The 15,295-nt window shown below is 46.3% G+C and overlaps 2 protein-coding genes across 18 annotated transcripts in view; one reads left to right on the top strand and one right to left on the bottom strand.

Moving 5' to 3' along the window:
* The window catches only part of KMT2C (lysine methyltransferase 2C), a 191,397-nt gene extending 184,071 nt beyond the window's left edge, over positions 1-7,326 (top strand). For 11 of the 14 annotated variants that reach the window (XM_068174789.1, XM_068174796.1, XM_068174807.1 and 8 more), the window contains 8 exons: positions 23-1,142; positions 2,066-2,202; positions 2,371-2,513; positions 2,778-2,946; positions 3,784-3,900; positions 4,517-4,590; positions 4,967-5,075; positions 5,301-7,326. In XM_068174789.1, coding sequence (XP_068030890.1) covers positions 23-1,142; positions 2,066-2,202; positions 2,371-2,513; positions 2,778-2,946; positions 3,784-3,900; positions 4,517-4,590; positions 4,967-5,075; positions 5,301-5,393 — 1,962 coding nt within the window. In that variant the 3' untranslated portion in view covers positions 5,394-7,326. The remainder of the gene's footprint in view (positions 1-22; positions 1,143-2,065; positions 2,203-2,370; positions 2,514-2,777; positions 2,947-3,783; positions 3,901-4,516; positions 4,591-4,966; positions 5,076-5,300) is intronic. The other 3 variants (XM_068174817.1, XM_068174877.1, XM_068174883.1) reach the window with 1 other exon arrangement.
* Positions 7,327-9,490: 2,164 nt separating this feature from the next.
* GALNT11 (polypeptide N-acetylgalactosaminyltransferase 11) overlaps positions 9,491-15,295 on the bottom strand; it is a 47,428-nt gene continuing 41,623 nt past the window's right edge. For all 4 annotated transcript variants that reach the window (XM_068175143.1, XM_068175149.1, XM_068175159.1 and 1 more), the window contains 2 exons: positions 12,812-12,949; positions 9,491-10,276 (listed from right to left, as the gene is read on the bottom strand). In XM_068175143.1, coding sequence (XP_068031244.1) covers positions 10,145-10,276; positions 12,812-12,949 — 270 coding nt within the window. In that variant the 3' untranslated portion in view covers positions 9,491-10,144. The remainder of the gene's footprint in view (positions 10,277-12,811; positions 12,950-15,295) is intronic.

Below are 15,295 nucleotides of genomic sequence, written 5' to 3' on the forward strand. Positions count from 1 at the left end.
AGAGTTTTCTGTTGATTATCAGGAATCGGTCCCAACCCTGCCACAGTCGCCGATGAAGGAGAGGCCGCCCAAAGCATTCCATCAGTACAGCAACAACATCTCCACTTTGGACGTCCACTGTCTGCCTCAGCTGCAGGAAAAGGTTTCTCCTCCCTCATCACCCCCCATCATGTTCCCCCCTGCATTCGAAGCAGCCAAGGTAGAGGCGAAACCAGATGAGCTGAAGGTGACGGTGAAACTCAAACCCAGGTTAAAAGCAATACACAGCAGTCTGGAGGACTGCCGGCCTCCCAGTAAGAAATGGAAAGGGATGAAATGGAAAAAGTGGAGCATTCAGATTGTGATTCCTAAAGGATCGTTCAAACCTCCTTGTGAAGAAGAAATTGATGAATTTCTTAAAAAACTGGGCACAACCCTTAAGCCAGACCCTGTGCCTAAAGACTACAGGAAATGTTGTTTCTGTCATGAGGAGGGTGACGGATTAACTGATGGACCAGCAAGGCTTCTCAACCTGGATTTAGACCTTTGGGTCCATTTGAACTGTGCTCTTTGGTCTACAGAAGTCTATGAGACACAAGCTGGTGCCTTAATAAACGTGGAACTAGCACTGCGGAGAGGCCTGCAGATGAAATGCATGTTCTGTCACAAAATGGGTGCCACCAGCGGTTGCCACAGGTTAAGGTGCACCAATATTTATCACTTTACCTGTGCCATTAAAGCACAATGCATGTTTTTTAAAGACAAGACCATGCTTTGCCCCATGCACAAACCAAAGGGAACTCATGAGCAGGAGCTGAGTTACTTTGCGGTGTTCCGGAGGGTGTACGTGCAGCGCGACGAGGTGCGGCAGATCGCCAGCATCGTGCAGCGCGGGGAGCGCGACCACACCTTCCGTGTGGGGAGCCTCATCTTCCACACCGTGGGCCAGCTGCTGCCACAGCAGATGCAGGCCTTCCACTCCTCCAAAGCCCTCTTCCCCGTGGGGTATGAGGCCAGCCGGCTGTACTGGAGCATGAGGTACGCCAACAGGCGCTGCCGCTACCTCTGCTCCATCGAGGAGAAGGACGGGCTCCCGCTCTTCGTCATCAAGGTGGTGGAGCAGGGCCACGAGGATCTGGTTTTGACTGACACAACACCTAAAGGTAAATTTTGTGAATTAAGATGATGAATTTGTGGCTTTGCTGTTCTTTGTGGTACTGCTGATTCCCGTGGTACAGTACCTGTTTGGAGCAACTACTGCAGGCACTGTTCTAACATAACGTTCATGGTGAGCTTCCGGGGCCCATTTTTCATACCCTGCTGTGATCACCTCTGAAGATACTGTATAAGCTGCAGATCAGAAGAATTGTTCCAAGTCCACAGAGGAGACCCAAGATTGAGTGTTGAAAATGAACTAAAGCAGTAGGAAAGTCAGCACAGGTTTCATTTCATGAAAGGTGACTTCGTTAAACACAGAGCCACTGCTCAGTTAGCTTCAAATCAGCTGGGCTCAAGTTAGGGAGCTCTAAAAACAGCTGAGTTACCATGTTGTTCTCAGGGTGGGTAATGTCTCTGTCAGGGTGTCCATAAACACTTAGGCAGGTCTTGGAAATTAGCTCGTGGATGTGCTGGAGGCCTATAACCCTCTGGGTCTCAAAGCCTTGGTGCTGTGGGTGCTGATGCCCTCACAGGATGAGCACTGACTACAGTCAGTGGAAATAGAATATATTGTGTACTTTCAGAAAATCGTACTTTTGCAGCATTTCTCAAGAGAAACCTGCCTGTGTTCTTGTCAGAGGACCGAAAGTTTCCATGCTGAGAACACTGAAAGCTTCATTTCGGAGAACTGAGGGTGCAGAATCAATGGTGGTTTTGTTTGGGATTTGTTAAATCCCAAAAATTAGCAACTCAACAGTCATTCTCCATTTCACTTTTTAGATCCTGACCTGTTTGTATAGGCAATCAAAGACAAAAGCTTTCTCAGTGCTGGGTTCTGGTTCCCATATCCTCAGGCATTTGTTTTAAAACCAAGTGCAATCGTTTGTATTTTTTTGATCACTGTAATTCTCTCCCAATGGTTGTGTAGGTGTGTGGGATAAAATCCTGGAGCCCGTTGCTTCTGTTAGAAAAGAATCTGAAATGCTGCAGCTGTTCCCCGGCTATCTGAAGGGTGAAGACCTCTTTGGTTTGACAGTCTCTGCAGTGGCCAGGATTGCAGAATCGGTGAGTTCACCACCCCAGTTCTTGCTGGATCATCCCACTTGGTGGTTAGACACATGAGAAGTGGAACAGAAGGAGGTGTGGAAAAGTAAACATTTTGTTACACAAGTAATTAAACACATAATTATTTGTATTTTTTTTCTTTCTCTCTCTCTGTTTCTTTTTTTGCAGCTGCCTGGGGTTGAGGCCTGTGAGAACTACACTTTCCGCTACGGCCGAAACCCCTTAATGGAACTTCCTCTTGCCATCAACCCCACGGGCTGTGCCCGTGCCGAGCCTAAAATGAGTACCCATGTCAAGAGGTTTGTGTTAAGGTATTTTGTTTTAATTTCACATAGTACAGCCCAGGGTTTATAGGCTGCTTTAGGGTTATTTGTGCTTTCGTCTGCTGCTTACAAACCCTGTCGTCCTTGGCTGTGAATGTGCATGCCCCAGTAAGAGGAACTGCTTTGTGTCTCCGCTAGCTGGCTTTAAGTGTCTGTATGTCTGAGAGGAATTTTATTGGGTTTCCTGGCTGTTTTCAGAGAAATCTTCAGTTTTTCTTGTATTCTTTCCTGTTACATGCCCAATTCCTACAGGCCTCACACCTTGAATAGCACCAGCACATCAAAGTCCTTTCAGAGCACAGTCACGGGGGAGCTGAATGCGCCGTACAGCAAACAGTTCGTCCATTCCAAGTCCTCTCAGTACCGCAAGATGAAAACCGAGTGGAAATCCAACGTGTACCTGGCTCGCTCTCGCATTCAGGTCAGTTCCAACTTCAGCAAATGGCTATTACAAAAATGACACGTGCTTTTATTGATACCTGTTTTACAACTGAATTTTGTATGTGTCATATCTTATATATAAATATTTATCCGAGTCCAGATGAAAATTTGAAACTAAACCTGTTGCAGAATTCCTTCCAGTCTCGTTCCAAAATTGGCAATTTGTACATGGCACATCAGTTGCACAGATTTACCTTAAGTAAGATTTGTTTCTAATTACTGTAAAAATCTTAAAAATTCCTTTGTTATTGTCATCTAGAAAAAAGATTTTTTTTAAGTTCTGGGGTGGTTTGTTGTTTGGTTTTTTTAGTCTATTTCTCAAAACCATAGTAAAACTTGATAAAAATAGAAATAGAAGCATGAGATGCTGAGGCCAAGCTGATGAAGTGGTACAAGACCAGCAGGAAGAGCTCAGTACTTGTTTGCCTTCATAAAGAGAATGCATTGCTTCATGTGATGCTGCTGGTTTGCCCTGCAGTCTGTTTTGGAAAAGCTTTGTCACTAATCTGGCCGTGTGTGGGCACAGTTGTTGTTTATTTCAGGCTGGACTTCACCATGCCTGGGTTCCTTGCAGGACTCACTTCTATTTCTCAGTGAATTTATAGCCTTTACAGAGTCAGTGTTAGAGGGGTAAGAGCAGCTTTCTCACCGAGACAGCAGCCGAGTTTTCTGGGATCTGCGTGAGGCTGGATTCTGCAGTGGGCTCAGTTATCAATCAGTGCTGCTTCTCCCTCTCCCCTTTCCACTGCTGGTGTGGGGCACGGTGAGGAACACAGTGTGAGTGTGACGTTAGTAACTCTCAGTGTACTTTCTGTAGGGCCTGGGCTTATATGCTGCTCGAGACATTGAAAAGCACACAATGGTCATCGAATACATCGGGACGATTATCCGGAACGAGGTGGCAAACAGGAAGGAGAAGCTCTATGAGTCTCAGGTAAGGCTGTTCATTCATTCTCTCTTTCCCCTTCCCCATTCAGACATTCATAGAACAAAACAAATGCTGTTCTGCCTGATGAATTCAGGTTCCCTGATTTGTTTTCTGCTGTGCCATAAATGCAAATAGGCTTAAAATAAAACCAGAGGAGTCTACGGTGGTTGCTATCAGAATATTTCAATGTTTAATAAATCTCACAGCACCCTGGCCAGGTAGGGAGGACACATCCTCTGTTCCAGAGGACACAGTTCTAGCAGACATGTCAGGACCTCAGTTTTTAATGAAAACTTCTTAAATTTAAAGCCACTTCCTTTGTGTAACTTGATGGCATTGTAACAGTTAGTGCCTGTCTGGGAAGCAGTCAGATATCCCAGATGAAAGGCAGTAGGAAGCTCTTAGGGAAAACTGAATTGTCCGGAGGTTTGTGTTTATGACCCATCACCTCACAAACCCACGGGGACACAGGCAGTGTGTGACAGTGCTTTCCCTCGTGAGCCAGTGGGCAGTGCCTGATCTGGGACGCAGGAGGGCACTTGGAGCTGGCCCGTGTTGTTGGTTCATCACTGGCAATGCAGTAAAAGCTCACCAGAGTCCTTGTGCCGCTTGTGTCTTTCAGAACCGTGGCGTGTACATGTTCCGCATTGACAACGACCACGTCATCGACGCCACCCTGACGGGAGGCCCTGCAAGGTGGGTGGCCCTGGAGGGATCCCTGACCTCCTCCTGGGGCATCCCCCATGTTGGCCTGGGCCTGTTGGAGGCTCTGAGTTTGTGGGGTTTATTCTCTCAGCTGGTACATTCAGTCTTCAAACTGTCCCACTGTCTCTACCATCAGCTTTGCTCATCTTTCAGTTACATTTCATGGCAGCTGTGAAGAAAGGAATTCTTTTTGATCCTTGATTTTTTTTGACATTTTCTAGGTAAAGAAACAAGTACAGAGTAATGTAATTGTATGTGGAAAGGCGGTGAGCCCGTGGAGCTAAGGCCGTCGTGAGGTTTGATTCAGATTAGCCTCAAGGGATGGGTTTTCCTAAGAGGTTTCATCTGTCCCACTCCTCTTTCGTAGGTACATCAACCATTCGTGCGCGCCCAACTGCGTGGCTGAGGTGGTCACTTTTGAGAGAGGACACAAAATTATCATCAGCTCCAGCAGAAGAATCCAGAAGGGGGAGGAGGTAGGGCAGGTTCTTGACACCCCTCTTGCCACGTGCATCCATTCTGTGGTTCCTGGCCAGTGGCACAACTTGTTTGCTCTGGGGGGAGGTGACATTTCCCTTCCCCTTTCCTGTAAAACTCTGCCTGTCCCTTGCAGTGCAGCCTCTGCTGGGTTTTGCTGTTTACAGGGAAAGCTGTGGCAAATCCCAGCTCTTCCGTAACCACTCTCATGCCTCTCCTTCCAGCTTTGCTATGACTATAAGTTTGATTTTGAAGATGACCAGCACAAGATTCCATGTCACTGTGGAGCTGTAAACTGCCGAAAGTGGATGAACTAGAATGCATTCCTTGCTGTCTTTGAGGGTTGCTTGTCCCTAGGAAGAAGTGATTCACATTTTGATTTTGTCGACAGAAAATTGTTGCCTTTTTGAAGGGGGAAAAAAAAAAGTCACTTCTGGAAATACAGATTTCTACACAAGTATTTGAAAAGAAAAAAAAAAAAAAAGAAAAAAAAAAAGGAAAAATAACCCACCAACCAACAAGCACCAGAAGCAAGCCGGCAAAATCTGAAGCTGACTTTCCAGACATGTGGAGGTGAAACTGAGTTAACAGAATGGTCCAGCACTTTTGTTTTTGAGCTCACTAAGGAGAAACTGTTTAACTTGGGCAAAGAACCGCTGGCTGACCTGCAGCAGGGCAGGTGGCCACTATGAATGTAAGACTGAAATCACCAGCGAAAGGGAGAAGTCCAAAGTGCTGGCCACAGCCTTATTTGATAAAGGGGCAGGCCCTCTAATTAAAGAAAAAAATTTTAAATAAAAGTAGACACCACTGAACAAGGAATGTACTGAAACGACTTCCTTAGGGATAGAGCTAAGGGAAAAAATAACTTGCACTAAAATACATTTAAATACTTGATTCCATGAGTCAGTTTATTGTAGTTTTTGATTTCTGTAAAATAAGAGAACCTTTTTGTATTTATTATTGAATAAGTGAATGAAGCTATTTTTAAAAAGAAAGATAGAAGAAAGCCAAGCTGCTGCTGTTACCTGCAGAACTAACAAACTCTGTTACTTTGTATAAAAGTGTAAATATTTTGAGAAAAAAAAAATACAGTATAAAAATAGTTATTGACCAAATGCTACCAGACTCTGCAGCAGTTCGGGTGCTTATTCTCCAACGTTGATAGGGATGTTACAATATGATCTCGTGTACTCACGGACATGCGATTCCCAGTTCGGAATAACCAAAATCTCAATTTAAAGAGAGGGGTTTTGTATGTTTAAAGCAGTCTCAACTGTGGTCTTACGAGAATTTTTTTAAGTAAACCTTAAGCCTGGTAAAGGCCGTGTATATTACAACTCTGACTTTTGTAGATGTTTGGGTAATTTAGATTAATTTTATTTGTATTATATTGTTGCATCCCTATTTCTTAAGTCAGGTTTTTTTGTGCTTACAATTTGTGATAACTGTGAATAACTGCTAAAACCACCCAAAAGAGAGGCTGGACATGGTTTTTATTCTTCAGCAAAAGTAGTCAAGGATTAGGTGACTGTTCAGCCTACAGATTAAATCATGTAAACAGCATAGAATGAGTTGGAGCTTCAGTCTCATGCGATAGCCTTCTTAAAAGGAAAACAAGGAAAAAAATTAGGTGTAATGTGCTTGCAGCTGCAGGACTCTGGCAATAGGATTTTGGAAAATGTAATTTAAAGATGTGTTTGTATGGATTGTTTTTGTTTACATTTCTTTAAAAAAATAAACACTGTTTTGTGTTTGCTTGTAGAAATTTAATCAGCATTTGGAACCAGGTTAGCTTTTTATTTTGTACTTAAAATTCTGGTACTGACACTTCACAGGCTAAATATAAAAAAAAAAATGAAGTTTTTTTTTTTGTGTGCACAATTAAAGTGGACTGTAAACTGTTGGTATATTCAGTAATACAGTTCTGAACTTGTAATGTATATGGCATGATGTATTTTTATCTTACAGAATAAATCAATTGTATATATTTTTCTCTTGATAAATAGCTGTATTAAATTGTTTCTTGAATATTTTTCTTCTCTTGTACAATATTCCAACATCCTACCAGTATTTGTCCTACAGTTTTTTCTGTTCTGTATAATAGTATCTAATGTTGGCAAAAAAAAATACAAAAACAACACAAAAAAAGAATTTTTTGAAGTATACAGAGTGTTATGGGTTTTGGAATTTGTGGAAACAGATTTAGAAGATCGGCATTTACGAATAAAAATATTTTACATCTATAAAGTGCATCCTCCTGTTGTCATTTGAGGTGTCTGGTTTCTGCTTCTTCAGGATCTGTCTGCTTCCACCATCGAGAAGTATTTTGCCTTCCCCCTTCTCCAGTGCATCCTAAATGTCGCAGTGGGTGCCACATCCTCATCTCCACCCATGAGCTGGAACGCTGAACTCCCTTCCCCAGTCCCCTCCGTCCTGCAGGAGGGGAGTGAGCGAAGGACAGAGTGGGGTTAAACCTCCATGTTGCCACTGTGACAGTGCTGGACTCCAGAGACATTCCCAGCAAGCTCTCACCATGGGTCCAGACTAAAAAAAGGGTTCCAGGATTTACCGTGGAGCAGTGGGAAGCAGCCAGGCCAGAGCTGTTCCCTGGTGTTATTTATATGGTGCACTTTGGCTGCTGCAGGATCTGTCTGCTCCTCTGGCAGCCACGGCCACCACAGGAGCCAGCAAGAAGGAAGTCCTTGACACAGGGGCTTAAAATTCAGCCCCAGGCAGAGTTTCCTTCTTTACAAATAATAAATTCTCAGTATGACTGAGAACTGCAGCAAGCTGCGGGCTGTGACAGTGCCTGCCCTGGGATGAGGCTTTTCCTTCTGTGCTTTTCTATTCACCAAAGCCTCCTAGGTCAGCTGGGTCACTCAAAAACAGGGCAGAACGCTGAATTCTGCTTACACCAGGCAGCCCAGCTGGGAACAGGCCCCTGGCCCAGGGCTGGGTTTTCCCAGCAGTCTCTCACCCTTACTCAGGTGATGGCCTGGCTGTGGCTGCACCAGAGCTGTCTGTGGCCAGGAATGCCCTGCAGGAACAACTGGCACCATCCAAAATGCCATCACCTCCATCTGCTCCTGGAAATCAGCACCGCTCCCAGTGACAGCAGCCTCCAGCTCTCCCCACTGGGAGCAAAAGGTCAAAAATTCCCTGTGGCACCCAACTCAGAGCGTAAATAAAGCAAGCGGCTGGTCTCCCTGTTTGAGGATTTGTTTGGATTTTCTGCTTTTTTAACTTCTTTTTTTTTTAAGACATCATAAAGGCAACAGAAGACAAGGCCAAGCAAGGCTCCTGCACAATGTGGCTGCCACCACCAGTGTCACAGAGAAGCCCCCGCTCCCACAGAGCTGGGAGCAGCCGTGCCAGCACCTGCTGCAGTCAGGGGGAACCAGGCAGGCGTAAAGGAAGCTGCAGCTCATCCTTTCATCCCAGCAAAGACTGGAATTTCACACACAGCAACCACCCGGGCTGCCTCTGCTGCCAGTGAAAGGGCTCACCTGCGCTGACACCATTGTTCCAGCCCTGCCCTGCAAGCCCTGCCTGACTGCAGGAGGCACCTGGGAACAGACGGCAAGACTCAGGTGCCCCTGAGCAAGGCACAGCACAGGCTCAGCTGACCAAGGGGGCTGGGCTTGGTTTTAGAGGCTTTTCTTGGTAGGAAGGAGCATGACTGATGTCTTCCTTAATTACTCCCATTAATGCTTTAGCTGGAAAAACTTCCACTTCAGCCAGCTGGTTCTGCTTTTTAAACGCTGGTACCTCATTCTCCCTGCTAGGGGCTCACTCCCTCCAGGACTAGGGGAGGAGGCAAAGCAGCTGCCCTGTGGCCAGGCCACTCTTACCTGCTCCTTTGCATCCTCCTGCTTTTCTCCTCCCAGGTGCTGGCCCTGCCAGGTGGCTGAAGGACCAAACAGAGTCTGGCACAAGCAAATCTCTTCTCTGCAGTAAGATGTGTCTGTAATTATTCTAGCATTATCATTTTCTTCACGCTGCCCAAAAGGTCAGTAGGTGGATGCTGGAGTATTTGTGCAGTTGGAGAGTGTTTCTGCTGCCCGTGGAAAGGCAAAGCTTGTCCTGGCACTCCTGAGATCCAAACTGCCTTCCCAGGAGTGGGAAAGCAGGCCAACAACAGTGCTAAGAAAAAATACACTGGGTAAGAGCAGCTTTTCTCTTCTGCAGGAGAGACGCACACTGGAGAAGCTGAGGCAGGAAGTCAAAGAAATAGTAAAATAAATGAAAAGAGAAAAGTGGAGAAAAAACCCAGAAATTATCTGTCAAGCCTTCCAAGATGTGAGGAAGGGAGAAAGGGAGTGAAAACAAGGGAAGACCCAAATTGTTTGAACATTAGTGTCTAAGTTGGTGATTTCTGGTCCAACAGCTACAAAGAGTGAGGCCATACAAATTAATAAAAAAATGATACTTTATTTTAAATGCAGCTACTGTCATGAGTCATCAAAATAGACTTTGCAATAGTTACTTTGTTTTAAATATGAGGTGACGAATGACAGCAAAGAACTCAAACTACATTAAATGTCCTAAAATTAAAAGAACTAAATTTAAATATCTCAAATGACAATTATCAGAAAATGAAAGGGGAATAAAAATATTTTTCAGAAAAAGTAAAATAATTTTGACCAGTAATCCCATACTAGAAACGTAAATTATTGAGATACTGCGCATGAAATAGTCAAGGAGGACTCCTTTCTGTCATTGTCATTTAGAAGATCCACAAAGCTGAAATCTCACCATTAAAATTACATTGCTCTAATGATTTCTCTTACTTAAAACCAGTCCAATAATCCGGGACCATCCAAGGAACCGATGATAAATTTCACTTCTCGGTGCAGTGGGGCTGCAGCTCTCAGCGTGGGACCAGGGACCACCTGGACCTTCCCAGCTCAGCTCCTCAGGGCAGGGCATTTCCAGCGGGTGCTTCGATGGTCGTGCCCCGTGCAGCAGCCAAGGCTCTGCACAAACCCCTCCAGAACGACTTCAGATCGTGGCTGAAGGGGAGCCAGGGCTCAGCTGAGCTCTCCTCAGCCACCTCCTCGCTGCCTCAGCTCTCAAAGTGCCACTGCTGAGGAAGGGACCCGTCGCAGATGGCCACGGTCACGTAGCCCTTGTGGCTCAGTGGATCCACCACCTTCAGGCACTGCCCCACGGAGACCTGGTACAGGCGGTTGTTCTTCTACAACAGACAAAGACAGATGGGATTTATTTACTAAAATGTCTGTTCTCCATTGTCCAACTGGAGCTGGAAGCGATGCCCAAGGGGAGGGGGTGCTCCTTCCTGACAGATGAGCCTTTCAGCAGCCTCCCTGACACACCAGACCCACAGCAGTAGTGCAGTACAGCACACCCCAAAACCACACCCAGACTCTGAAACAAAGGCTCTCGCGTCCTCACAGGCCCCCAGTTGGGATTTTGTTTGTACCACAGTCTTTTAATGAGGTGGAAGGATGATCAAACCCATTCCCCAGCACTCAGCAAAGAGAGACCCCACAAGGCTCTAGTGGGCACAGACAGGTCATAGAATCCTTGAATGGTTTGGGTTGGGAGGGACCTTAAAGATCGTTTAGGTGAAACTCTCCTGCCATAGGCAGGGACACCTTCCACTAGACCAGGCTGCTCCAAGCCCATACAACTTTGCCATGAACATTTCTAGGGATGCAGCATCCACAGCTTCTTTGAGCAACCTGTTCCAGCATCACACCATCCTCACAGCAAAGAATTTCTTCCTAATACCAAACCTAAACTTGCCCTCTGTCGGTTTAAAGCCATCCCCCCTTATCACATCACTCCGTGCTCTTGCAAGAAGTCCCTCTCCAGCTCTCCTGTAGCCTCCTTAGGCACTGCAAGGATGCTTTAAGGTTTCCCTGGAGCCCTCTCTTTTCCAGGCTGAGCAGAGGTCCCTGTTTTGCATCTGACCATGCATTAGCAGTGCCACTGCCCCCAGCACCCACGCGTTGTGACAGGTATGTGGTCATGGTGGGTGCCCAGCCAGGGCAAGGCCAAACCCCAGCCCAGAGTGACAAGAAAACAGATCCTCTTCTTTTATTAGCTGTAGAGGACTGTGCCATCTCCTCTACTACCTGTAGCTGCCTGTTGCAGCTGTCTGGAAAGGGCTCTCTGCACAGCCTCAGCAGCTTCTAGGGGCAGCCACCTCCTGCTCCCCTGCACAGAGGGAGCAGACACACAAGAAGAGCCATGCCAGGCTCTGCTGCTGCTTATGGCCACAACCAGATGCCCAGTGAAGCAGGAGGACATGGTAAGAAAAAACACTCCTCCAAAATATCCCCCCAATCCAAGTCTTGTACCACAACTGGCAGTGCACAGTTAGTATTTCCCCGTATCAATGACTCACTCAGTGGATTTCCCCTTGTTCCAAAAGGCTTGATAGCAAAAGAACCCCAGCCAGCTCTCATATTCCTTACGGGAAAGGTGCCCCACACCTTCCATTTGCCCTTCCCCGCCCCTCTGAGCCTTCTTCAGCCCTAATTCAGCTTTTCTGAGAGGAGGGGACCAGCATGTGCAGTACAAACAAACTGCCATGGTGTGCTGACATTTCCCTGCTTCGCTTTCTATCCCTTTCCTAATCAATCCTAGTATTTGAGTCACTTTCTTTTTTTGTGGATCACTGATGAGCACCAGTGTGACCCTGTTACAGATCCACCCCCCACACCCACAGAGGCCACGGCCAGCTCAAAGCCCACGTGTCACACATGAAGTGCAGATTCTCCAGCCCTGCCACAGGCATCACCAACAGCCACATGCACCAATGTCAGTGGCCATTCCCCCACTCCTGGAAATCCCTGCCTGCTAACACAAGCTGCAGAACCTTCCATAACCTCTGCTCAGCAGAATGCTCAGCTCACTATTCCCACTGGCCCTGGGGGCTGTGGCAGTGCTGGTGCCAGTGTCAGACACACACAACCCTGGGCTCACATGGCATCTGCCTATCTCCACACCATCCTGGGCTGCAACAGGACTTGTGGGACTCCCCTTGGGAACCCGAGCTGCCAACCAGCAGCATGGTATGAACCAGAGACGGGCTGTGCAGGGCTGTGCTGGAAGCACCACTGGCAGGGCTGGCAGGGCTCTTCCTCCCTTTGTTCAGCCATGTTGGTGCTACAAACACTCAGCTAGGCTGAGGGCATGTGAGGGGCAGCCTCTGAGTGAATACCCAGGAGACAAATTCCATGTGTGAGCAGCACTGGCTCAGTTTTGTGGAATTGGCCACTCCAGGCTTTAACAATTAAACTAATGAGATCAATTACAGGGCAGAAGCATCTGCTGTGCCCTGTGCTTCTTCAAGCACTAAGCAGGAATCACCACGTGGAATCCTCCTGTCTCCCAAGCCTGCATGCACAACACAACAAAGCTCTGGGGTAGATTTTGTTCTCTCTGGCATATCCCAGATGAGCCACAGTACTGTGGGTGGCTGTGACTGGCAGAAGAAAGGCTCAGTGGAGCTGCAAAAACCTTTCTTTGTTGCAAAGAAAGAGGCTCAGCAAAAGTCTTATTAAGACTGAAATGCAGCCATCAAAGCCTGTGCAACTTCTGTACAGGCTGCTTGAACCACGGGCTGGGCCTGGTACAAGTGCCTCGGTACATCTGAGGTTTAGTCACAATAAAACTCAACCCTGATGTCCTGTTAGTGCTACTGTCCCTGCTTGACACACTGATTACAAGTAATGTGCCATATGGCAGCCTCTCCACTCACCCCAAATGTCCACTGCTGTGAGCCACCGGAGCCGTGGCACTTCATGAGACGAGGGGGATCGGACGAGCGAGTTTCCGAAACATCCAAGCAAAGCAGATTATTTAAAATCAGCTCATGATCCTCGTTGTAAATCCAGACCTGAAACAGAAGATAGAAATACATTTATTGCATTTATTTCAGGGCAGTTTCCTTGAACCTTTCCTTCGCCTACAGAGGAGATGTTTCAACATCTGGACATCAGAGATGGGCCTTGCAGTGAGCGGTGAGAATTGAATGCAGCCGCTTCCCTGGGGCCCACCTGCATGATGCAGGAATGCACTGATTCATATTTGGAGCTTCAACTGCAATTTGGCTCCTGAATTTACATGACAGAAGAGTTTCTCTGTGATCACACTGAAAAAAATAACTGCCAATTCCAACAAGCAGCAAGGACACACTCAAGCTGCCTCTTGTCTGTCCTCTCCCACCTGCTGCTTGAACAGAGCAGGTATTTTTGTTCTTGGCACAGAAATGTGTCAGGCACCTTCAGTTGCTGCTATTCATGCCCACACCCTGCTGGCTCTCAGCAAGGCACATCTGGCATAGCTGGACATTCAGGGAAGCAGGAACAGCATCCTGGTCCAACTGCAGGAGCTGCTGGTCCTCCCTCCCCTGGCCAAGATCACATCTGTGGAAGACCTGGAGCTCCCATCACCAACAGGAGAGTCTGAATCCCAAGCCAGAAAGCAAAGCAATTAAGGAACTTGGGGGTGTGCACCTCAGAACATCCTGGGTTAGAGGGGGGTAGAGAAAAGAGAAGTAAATGGAAACTGCAGCCCTGCAGTGCAGGGAAGATCCTGGGACCATGTGGCTCAACACCCAGTGACAGCTATTCCCAATGCACAGTGGAGCCTGGCACCCACAGGGCAGCTGGACAGCACTTCCCAGCCTCTGGGGATGGTGAGCAAGGCACCTCCCTTCCCCCTGACATGGCAGCCTGTGAACAAGAGGAGCTGAGCCCCTCATACTTGTCCCTGAAGTACCTACAGACACATGAAGCTCCTGTGCTGTGCTCCTGTTCCAGTCCTCTTCCCATTCCTCAGCTCAGTGCTGCACTTGCCATGCCCACTGTGTAGTTTTGGTTTTTTTTTTTCATTAAGTCTGCATGAGTTTCACAGTCAGAATATGGCATATCAAACTCTAGGCAGAAAAGTCAGGCACATAAATTTTGATTTGTCTCTTTTTTTGGCCTATGAAACTAAAAGCAGCCTTCTGGGGGTGCTGGGATTTGGGACACAGCCTCAGTTGGACAGCATGACTGGAAAGCACACAGTTCATTATCACAGTGACTATTACAACACAAGGAAGGCCTCCTTGGAAGAAGTGCAGAGATCACATTAAAATTTGCCCCAGCCTCAGGCATTTTGTGCCTTCTAAAATAGTCTTTTCTGTTGAAAGCCTGCCATGAAAAAGAAAGCATGGCAAGACTAAAGAGGGAGGAGAGAATGGAGAAGTGGCAGGACTTGCCAGAGAGAATTACTATTGAAAGAACAATGGTGGAGCCAAATCCAAACAAGAGATGAACTGGTAAGAATGGAGAGAGAAGACTGCAGTGACACAGGGAACAGATCTTCAATCAAAAGCTGAGTAATGGCAAAGAACACAAGACAGTGGTTAAATCCAGTGAGATACTTCTGAAAGGCTTACACAAGACAGCCAAAATTAATTTCAAGCTAATTATGTGTTTAGTGTAGAAAACAAAGGAAAGAAGAAAAATAGACCCAAATTTGGTTCCAAATCCAGATTAGAGTATCACTATAAATTTGCAGATTATTAACAGATTCAAACACCGGGAAAGCAAAGCCACCCCATGAGGTTTTTTTTGTTACACAATTGCAAGCCTTTGCATACTCCAAAAATTATTAACTTATTTTCTGCTGAAGACTGAAAGGATAATGTTCAGCTCTTGTTGCTAAAGGCTGTCAGGAGCAACAGCCCCATATAGGAAAAACTCCTGGCAGGCAGCACAGTATCTTAAGTCTATAAGCAGAAAGGTGCCTTCCCAGGATTTAAGTCTCATTTCTGAGAGCTCTCTTCTTTTATTTTCCTGTGTATTTTCTTAAAAAAAAAAAACTCCAAACAAACAAAAAACAAACAAACAACAACAACAAAAAAACCAAACACAACCATAAAAAAATCTAATCTATTTAAAAAAAGAGGCAACAGAGATGCAGGATATTTTTAACCTGCACACACTTCCTAACTAGCAGAGTTAGGAGAGCATCACTGAAGACACTGGTTTCTAAACTGGGATTGTGTCCAGTTCCCACACTCAGGAAAGCAGCACCTTTAATTGCTGTCCCCGAGAGACACGTGGCAATGATCTGGTCCAAAGGTCTAGGGAAAGTCACTGGCCATTTTCACTGGTATCAAACAAAATCAATGAGATGCAATTAGAGTATAATGAATAATTTCTGTTTTCAAATAAAACCTAAGTGGCAGATG

This window comes from Anomalospiza imberbis, chromosome 1 (genome assembly GCF_031753505.1).
Source record: "Anomalospiza imberbis isolate Cuckoo-Finch-1a 21T00152 chromosome 1, ASM3175350v1, whole genome shotgun sequence".
NCBI lineage: Eukaryota > Metazoa > Chordata > Aves > Passeriformes > Viduidae > Anomalospiza > Anomalospiza imberbis.